Genomic DNA, 9,591 nt, shown 5'->3' on the forward strand with positions numbered 1-9,591 from the left:
AATTTAAAATAAAAAATTATTTTTTAATATTTTTATTTTTATTATTAAAATTTCATCAAATGTAATAAAAAATAAAAAAAATTAATAACTTAATGGCATTTAAAGAAATTCATAACTTTATGATATATTTTTCTTGGTGTCTGCTATTTGATATATTTAATCTTAGCATTTTGAGAGCATTTGTAAAGAAATTAAGTGTACATTATGACAAACAAAATTACTGCCAAAAAATTTTTTACACCATTATTTATAGTTTCAATTAATGCTTATAAAATACAAATAGATTCTAAATTTGGGCTCTATAATGAACAATTTGTACAGAATAATTCCTCATAGCGATATGACGAAAAATTCAAACTTGAGTTCTAATGAGATATGTTTTCAAATTCGAAAATGTTTGGTAATCAAAGAAAATCAGCCAAAAACAACCATAACTTGTCTTATTTAACATTTATTAATTGTTGCGACAATTAATGAATGTTAAATAAGACAAGTTTTGGCTATTTTTTTGTCTTCCTAACATTACTCTTTCAAATTTTACTATATTAGTACCGTAATTATTAATTGCCTGTTATTATTTAACACTTTGTAAGTATTGAAATAACCAGAGTGTGGTAAAAGAAATAAATTATGATGAACGATAATTACAAATAGCATCTTGTTATGGTATGTGCCAAGACTCAAGAGTCATTTTATGGAGAACAGAGGACTTGCATGAAAGGAAGATTACACAATTGTGAAGAGAACAAATTACTTAACTAACTCAGTTACTCTAACACTCCCTCCCCTCAAACTTAATAGCGGATTGTCAACCACTCTAAATTTGAATTTAAACTTATAAAACATACTAGTTGAGAGGGCTTAGTTAGAATATCCGCTATTTGATCCATAATAGGATGTTAACAATGTGGAGCTCTCTTTCATTGACTTTATCCCTCAAGAAATGAAGACTAATTTCAAGGCACTTACAGCTACTGTGTAATACAGGATTCACTGCGAGCAAACAGACATTCTGACTATCCGAGTAGATGGTGGGTGGAATAGGTTGAGGTACTCGAAGCTCTGCCATAGTTGTTGTAAGGAGATGATCTCAGTTTGCACAGCAGCCATAGCATGATACCTGACCTCTGTACTCGACCTTGACACCTTGGATTGCTTTCCACCCCTCCAAGCAATGAGATTACTATCCAGGTACACACAATACCCACTAATCGACCTTTGATCATCTAAATTAGCACCCCAATCTGCATCTGTAAAATAGATTTAAGTGATAGTCAGTGCATTCGTAAAATAATAAGGGTTTAATTACTCTACAGGTCTCTAAATCACGGAATTTTCAATTAGGTTCCTATACATTTTTTCTTTTCAATTGGGTCTTTATACATTTTTTTTTCAATTTAGTCCCTACCGTGAGAAAAACCTTTGAAATAACAGAATATTCTATTAAAAAGGTGAATATTCTCATGATTAGCTTAGATTACCTAATTGAGGACATCTCCATATTTTCAAAATACCAAAAGAACCTTTGGCATTTTATCCCAAAGTCAAAGAACCTAGCTAGCCCGAAGTTATTCTCTGAAGTTCCCGTCTAGCCGTGTTTCTCCAACGTCGCATTCTAGCAGCGTCGTTGTCGTCCATCGCTTGGTGGTCGTCGTCCTTCTGCATTGTCCACGGGTCCACGGGTGCTCATCTCTACTCTACTCGTCCGCCATCAATGGACCCATTGCCTCGCCTCGCGTTGCCTCATCATGCCTCGCCTCGCTGCACCGCGATGCGACTCCGTCTCGCCCATGCTGCCTAAACTGGCTCTGTAATAACAAGTGATGATTTAAATTATTTTTTTCAGTTTTTCAAAGTTGATTCCTTAGGTTTAAGCATATGTCAATTATTTTGATATAATAGTTTATGAGCTGATTAGACAAAATATGACACTAGTTGAATATCGATTTCTTGAATTGATTTTGGAATTTTTTTATATAATGATTTAGGGTTTAGAATATGGATATATATGCAGGGGTTTTGTTAATTGTTGAATTGGTTTATGAATTGGTTTTGCTGATTATAAATTTTGTTGATTGTTGATTGTTGTTGCTGTGATGATGCTAGTTTATTAGGGTTCTTGGTGCTCTGGAATGGCGTATGAGGTTAATTATACCTTTTTCTTTCTTGCATTTCTTCACCTATTCAACAGAACTCAAAGATCCATCATTGAAGTAAGTGCTTAAAGAGCAAGCTACAAAGATAATCTTCAATGCTCACAATGGTACTCTTCTTGTATACAATTATATATCCAACTATATAATATAATCTAATGTTAATGTGCAATTTTAATGAAACTATAACTTCCATATATCTTATTATGTGGCTACAGACATTAAGCTTTTAGAGTATAAACCTTCACTATTGCTGCATCTGCTCTTATCTCTGCGTCTTGTAAACTATGTCCGCAGCAATATACTACGCTGAGAGCTTCAATTGCAACTTGTGAGTATCTAGATGAGGTGAGTTCACATTCAATCAATGTCATTTGAAGAAAATATTTTATTCTTATTTGGCAATAGAACCAATATGTTGATGATGGTTATTGTAGGATTCATTGACCAAGTGCATTGACCTAATGCAAGAGATGGTTATGTGGACAGAAGCGAACGGGTCAACCATTGATACAAGCTTTCTAAGCATGAAAACTCCAGTGAGCGTGCTGGAAAGAAGCATTAAGCGGCCTGAACTAGCAGGAGATGATTTAGATTCTTCTTTTTAGTTTTTCAAGGTTGATTCCTTAGGTTTAAGCATATGTCAATTATTTTGATATAATGGTTTATGAGTTTATTTGAAAAAATATGACACTGGTTGAATATCTATTTCTTGAATTGATTTTTGAATGTTTTTTGATATAATAGTTTAGGGTTAAGAATATGGATATATATGCAGGTATTTTGTTAATTGTTGAATTGGTTTATGAATTGGTTTTGCTAATTATAACTTTTGTTTATTGTTGATTGTTGTTGCTATAATGATGCTGGTTTATTAGGGTTCTTAGTGCTCTAGAATGGCGTATGAGGTTAATTACACCTTTTTCTTTCTTGCATTTCTTCATCTTTTCAACGGAACTCAAAGATCCATCACTGAAGTATGTGCTTAAAGAGCAAGCTACAAAGATAATCTTTAATGCTCACAATGGTACTCTTCTTGTATACAATTATATATTTAACTATGTAGTGTAATCTAATGTTAATGTTCAATTTCAATGAAACTGTGACTTGCATATATCTTATTATGTGGTTACAGACATTAAGCTTTTAGAGTATAAACCTTCAACTATTGCAGCATCTGCTCTTATCTCTGCATCTTGCGAACTATGTCTGAAGCAATATACTATGCGGAGAGCTTCAATTGCAGCTTGTAAGTATCTAGATGAGGTGAGTTTGCATTCAATCAGGCACGGACCCATGCTTATGAATTGGGGGGGCATAAATCCCAGTCGTCACTCATTTATTCTCTTAAACCCTTTTCGTAGTTTCATATTTTCAACCTTCTTTTTCTATTCCTTGTCTAGTGATCATCTTCTCTTCATCAAAAGGTAAATTTAAAATTCTCTATTTTATTTTATATAGCTCTCTATGACTCTATGTATCTTTTAATTTCATTGTTTCTCTTTTGGATAATTTCAATTGCAAATTTTAATTCAAACAATTATAGTTTAGGTATTAATATATTTTTTTTATTCTCTTCATGAATTTATATATTTTATTTTATTCTCAATTTAATGATCCTTATTATTTATTTATTTATCTTTTGTTCTATTCTATTATATGTAATTATATTGCATGTAAATTTTTAAAGTGAATTGATCAATTTACTAATTTAGAATATATATTTTTATTTTTAGAAATAGTAATGGAAAAATATTTCAAAAAAAGCTACCACTAGAATCTGAAGATACTCCATTAGTATCTTCTAATAAAAAGAAGTTCTTAGAATTTAATGTGGAAAGTCTGGTAGCTGATCCTGGACAACGATCCGAAATTTCAAATTATGATCCAAATGACACAGATGAAGTTAGATGAGCTTATTTGCAAAAAGGTCCTTATCAACCAAGAGAACATGATTTTCCACAAACATATTTGGGAACTTCTCTTCGTAGATTTAATGCTGATTGGTTTGATGAATTTGGTAATTGGTTGGAATATAGTATTTCAAAAGATGCTGTCTTTTGTCTCTGTTGCTATCTTATGAAACCTGATGGTGCGAGTGGTGATGCTTTTGTAAATGAGGGCTCTTCAAATTGGAAAAAGAAGGAGCGATTACAAAAACATGTTGGAAATCATGATAGTGCTCATGATCAAGCTCGAAGAAAATGCGAAGCATTCATGAAGCAAAAGCAACATATTGAAGTTGTTTTTCAAAAGCATTCAGACCAAGCTAAAAGAGATTACCGAACTCACTTAACAGCAACAATTGAGTGCATAGGTTCTTATTGCGATAAGGATTGGCCTTTTGTGGTGATGATGAATCGCACAATTCAAACAATCAAGGTAATTTTTTGGAGCTTCTTGACTTTCTTGCTCAACATAATATAGAGATTGATCGTGTTTTCAAAAATACTCGTGAAAACCTTAAGCTAGTAGCACCTAAAATTCAAAAAGATATTGTTAGAGCTGCTGCAAGTGAAACTACTAAAGTTATTACTGATGATCTTGGAGATGATTTATTTGCTGTATTAGTTGATGAAGCTCGAGACATTTCTGTTAAAGAGCAAATGGTTGTTTGTTTGCGGTATGTGAACAAAGAAGGGATTGTAATGGAGCGATTTCTTGGCCTTGTCCATGTTTCTAGAACAAATGCGTTGTCATTAAAAGTAGCTTTGGAATCTTTATTAGCAAAGCATAATTTAAGTTTAGCAAGAATACGTGGACAAGGTTACGATGGAGCTACTAATATGCAGGGAGAATTTAATGGCTTAAAAAGTTTGATCTTGAAAGAAAATGCTTGTGCTTTTTATGTTTATTGTTTTACTCACCAACTTCAATTAGCACTTGTGGTTGTTGCAAAGAAACAGGTCAAAATTGCACTACTTTTTTAATTTGCTTGCTAGTTTGTGCAATATTGTTGGAGTTTTTTGTAAACGTAAAGACATGCTTCGTGAAAGTCAAATGCAAAAGGCAATTATTGCATTAAAAAATGGAGATGTTTCTAGTGGGCGTGGCTTAAATCAAGAAACAACATTGAAAAGGGCAGGTGATACTCGATGGGGCTCACATTATAGTACAATACTTAGCTTGATTTCTATTTTTTCTTTCGTGGTAGAAGTTCTTGAAGTCATTGAGGAAGATGGAAATAATCCTGAACAAAGAGCTGAAGCATGTCAATTATTGAATCATATTCAATCTTTTGAATTTGTATTCAATTTACATTTGATGAAAAGTATATTAGGAGTTACTAATGAGTTGTCTCAAGCTCTACAAAAAAGTGATCAAGACATTATAAATGCTATGACATTGGTTAAAGTGTTCAAGCAACGATTGCAAAGTATAAGAGACGATGGTTGGTCCTCTTTGCTCAATGAAGTTTCACTGTTTTGTGATAGTCACAATATTATTGTTCCAAATATGAATGACATATTTGTAACACAAGAAAGGTCAAGGCGCAAAATCCAAAAGGTCTCAAACTTGCATAATTTTCAAGTTGAATTATTTTATCAAGTGATTGATAGACAACTTCAAGAGCTTAACAATCGTTTTACAGAAGTAAATAATGAGCTACTTCTTTGTATAGCTTGTTTGAATCCAAGTGACTCGTTTTTTGCATTTGATAAGGAGAAGTTGCTTCGTTTAGCTGAATTTTATCCACATGAATTCCCTTCTACTCAACTTTTGGCACTTGATAGTCAACTTGAGAATTTTATATTGGATATGCATCTTGATGATCAATTCTCAAATATAAATGGAATCAGTGGACTATCTCAAAAGTTAGTTGAGACAAAAAAGCATATTGTTTATCTATTGGTATTTCTTCTGTTGAAATTAGCTTTGATTCTACCTGTGGCAACGACATCAGTTGAGAGAATATTTTCTACTAAGAATATCATAAAGAGTCGACTTCGTAATCGAATGGGAGATGAGTGGTTGAATGATTGTTTGGTTATATATATAGAAAGAGAGATATTCAATCAAGTTGATAATGAAACAATTATTCAACATTTTCAAAATATGAAAACAAGAAGAGAAGCACCTTCAAGATTTGAAGCGAAGAAAGTTAGCGGCTAATGTAATTTTTGTTTTTTTTTGGTATTCGAATAATTAATGTGCATTTTTATATTTTAAATTTAAATTAATATATATTTTGATAGTAATATGTATTATTTTTATCCCCTAATATAAAATTTCTGGGTCCATCACTCCATTCGATTAATGTCATTTGAAGAAAATATTTTATTCTTATTTGGCAATAGAATGAATATGTTGATGGTGGTTATCGTATGATTCATTGACCAAGTGCATTGACCTAATGCAAGAGATGGTTATGTGGACGAAAGCGAACGAGTCAACCGTTGACACAAACTTCGGTGAGCGTGCTGGAGAGAAGCATCAAGCGGTCTGAACTGGCTCTACAATAACATGTGATGATTTAAATTCTTTTTTTAATTTTTCAAGGTTGATTCCTTAGGTATAATCATATGTTAATTGTTTTGATATAATGGTTTATGGGTGATTAGAAAAAAATATGATACTAGTTGAATATCTATTTCTCGGATTGATTTTTGGATATTTTTTTTATATAATTTAGGGTTTAGAATATGGATATATATGCAGTGGTTTTGTTAATTTTTGAATTGGTTTATGAATTTTGTTGTTTGTTGATTGTTGTTGCTGTGATAATGCTGGTTTATTAAGGTTCTTAGTGTTCTGGAATGAGTATGAGGTTAATTACACCTTTTTCTTTCTTGCATTTCTTCATCTTTTCAACGAAACTCAAAGATCCATCACTAAAGCAAGTGCTTAAAGAGCAAGCTATAAAGATAATCTTCAATGCTCACAATGGTACTCTTCTTGTATACAATTATATATTCAACTATGTAATGTAATCTAATGTTAATGTGCAATTTCAATGAAACTTTGACTTGCATATATCTTATTATGCGGCTGCAAACATTAAGCTTTTAGATATAAACCTTCAACTATTGCAGCATCTGCTCTTATCTCTACATCTCGCGAACTATGTCCGCAGCAATATACTATGTTAAGAGCTTCAATTGCAACTTATGAGTATCTAGATAAGGTGAGTTTGCATTCAATCAATGTTATTTGAAGAAAATATTTGATTCTTATTTGGGAATAGAATGAATATGTTGATGGTGGTTATTGTAGGATTTATTGACCAAGTGCATTGACCTAATGCAAGAGATGGTTATGTTGACGGAAGCGAACGAGTCAACTATTGATACAAGCTTTCTAAGCATTGAACCTCCGGTGAGCATGCTGGAGAGAAGCATTAAGCGGCAAAGAATCTCATATGCCTCTGCTGCTGACACATGTTCTAGATTTCTCAAGTTGTGAAGGAGAAAAGAAGCTAAGAAAAAACCATCATTTGTGGTACATATTTTTCCTGTGTCAATGTTTCAACTTAGACCAAAACTCAGGCCAGCAGAGAGGATGACAAGGCTTTGGACAATAGAGTGGATAGATTCATATTTTACTTGTTTCTGTTGCATAGAATCAAAATTCAGAAATCATTAAAATAACTATTATATGTAGAGTAACTAGAGAAAAACCTGTAATATAGAGAAAAACTTGTAACTGGGAATAAGAAAAAAGGAAAAGAGGAGAAATATCAGAGAAATCAGAAATATGAACCTATTATAGGTAGAAGACAGGGTATACAAGTAATTTCACAATTCACTAACATTTTTTTAACGTTTAACATTAATAGGGACTAAATTGAAAAACAAAATTAATGTATAAGGATCCAATCGAAAAGAAAAAAATTATAGAAACATAATGAAAATTCAATGAAAATATAGGGCCCTCAAGAATAATTAAACCAATAATAAACCATTGCTTACCAAGTCATGTACATAGCGTATAATTCTTTTCACTGTCTTCCAGTGATTAAGAGTGGGTGATTTCATAAATTGTGAAAATTTGTTCACAGAGAATGACAAGTCCGGTCTCGTGATAGTTAAATATTAAAGTGCACTTACAATGGAGCAGTATTGTTTGGGATCCTCATACATATCAGAGTCATTCTTTGTCAGTTTCAGTCCAGAGATCATCGGTGTAGGCATTGGTTTGGATGCATCCAATCCAGCTTTCTTCAAGAGATCTATTATTTATTTTCTTTGGCTAAGCATGACTCTTCCACTGTTGACGTAATTCATTTCTAAACCAAGAAAATAATGCAATTTCCTCAAGTCTTTTAGAAAAAAATTTGATTCAACTGCTTAATAACCATATCAATTTCAGAACTAGAACTTCCAATAAGTATAATATCATTTACATATGCCAATAAATATAAGTTGTAAGTGCGTTTAATAAATAATAAATGATCTATTTCTGTATTTTCAAAACCAAAGTGTTTTAGTGTTGTTGCAAGAGTTTGAAACCATGCCCTTGGGGCTTGTTTCAAGACATAAATGGATTTTTGCAATTTACTCACCATACATGGATTGGATAAAGTAAAGGCCTCGGGTTGATGCATATATACAGTTTCTTCAAGTGTTCCATTGAGGAATGCATTATCAAAATCAAACTGACGCATTTGCCAACCCATAGTTAGAGAAATAGAAAGGACAACTCTTATAGTTTGTGGTTGAATTATCAGGCTATACACTTGCTCAAAGTCCACACCTTCATGCTGATGAAACCCTTTTGCGACAAGCTATGCCTTACAGCAGAAGATCTCTAGTAGGGTTCCTTTTAATTGCAAAAATTTATTTGCAAGGTACAATGGTAGAATTTGGTGGTACGTGAATGAGAGACCAAGTTTTTGCACCTCATAAGTGCATCAAATTCAATTTGCATTACTTTCCTCCAGTGCTCATGTTGAACAGCTTACTTAACATTTTTAGGATAGTGTTCAAGAATTTTAGATCAGTAGTGAATGTAGAAATAAAAGTTCTTGTTGAATGACACCACTCTTGGAACAAATGATCATAGGGTGGAAAATTGTGATAGGTGGTGGAGGGTTTGGTATAGAATTTGTGATAGGTTGTGGAGGATTTGAACTATTACTAAATAGTAAATGAACTTCATTAGCACAAATAGGTACTGTGGCTGAGATTTGTAAATCTAGTGTAATAGATGAAAGTGTATTGATGGTGGAATTGTTATTATGATCATGGTTGGTATTTGATGTAGCTAAGATAAGAGTTTGGGGTAAAGTTATGATGGATTCAACAAAGGATTGTAATTTGGATTGCACGTACTTCTTTGGAGCTACGACATGTTCAAAATGATCATTATAAGGGAATAATTTTTCTTCAAACAACACATGCTTAGCAAGGACACAATTTACAAGATTTAGATAAACATTTGTAACCTTTATGTTGGCTATCATACCCCCAAAAAGAGCCATAACTCAGATTTGTAGTCC

General features: G+C 32.5%; 1 protein-coding gene and 1 pseudogene across 1 annotated transcript; both read left to right on the top strand.

The window, feature by feature from the left end:
• The first annotated feature begins 1,748 nt into the window (after positions 1 to 1,748).
• On the top strand, positions 1,749 to 2,761 carry LOC107473250 (putative cyclin-D6-1; annotated as a pseudogene).
• Positions 2,762 to 2,915: 154 nt separating this feature from the next.
• LOC107473249 (putative cyclin-D6-1) lies at positions 2,916 to 7,556 on the top strand. The gene is made up of 4 exons (XM_021136281.1): positions 2,916 to 2,938; positions 3,032 to 3,180; positions 3,289 to 3,419; positions 7,368 to 7,556. Exons 1-4 carry the CDS (start codon positions 2,916 to 2,918, stop codon positions 7,554 to 7,556), a joined length of 492 nt encoding a protein of 163 aa, XP_020991940.1.
• The last annotated feature ends 2,035 nt before the right edge of the window (positions 7,557 to 9,591 follow it).

Source organism: Arachis duranensis, chromosome 2 (genome assembly GCF_000817695.3).
Source record: "Arachis duranensis cultivar V14167 chromosome 2, aradu.V14167.gnm2.J7QH, whole genome shotgun sequence".
Taxonomy (NCBI): domain Eukaryota; kingdom Viridiplantae; phylum Streptophyta; class Magnoliopsida; order Fabales; family Fabaceae; genus Arachis; species Arachis duranensis.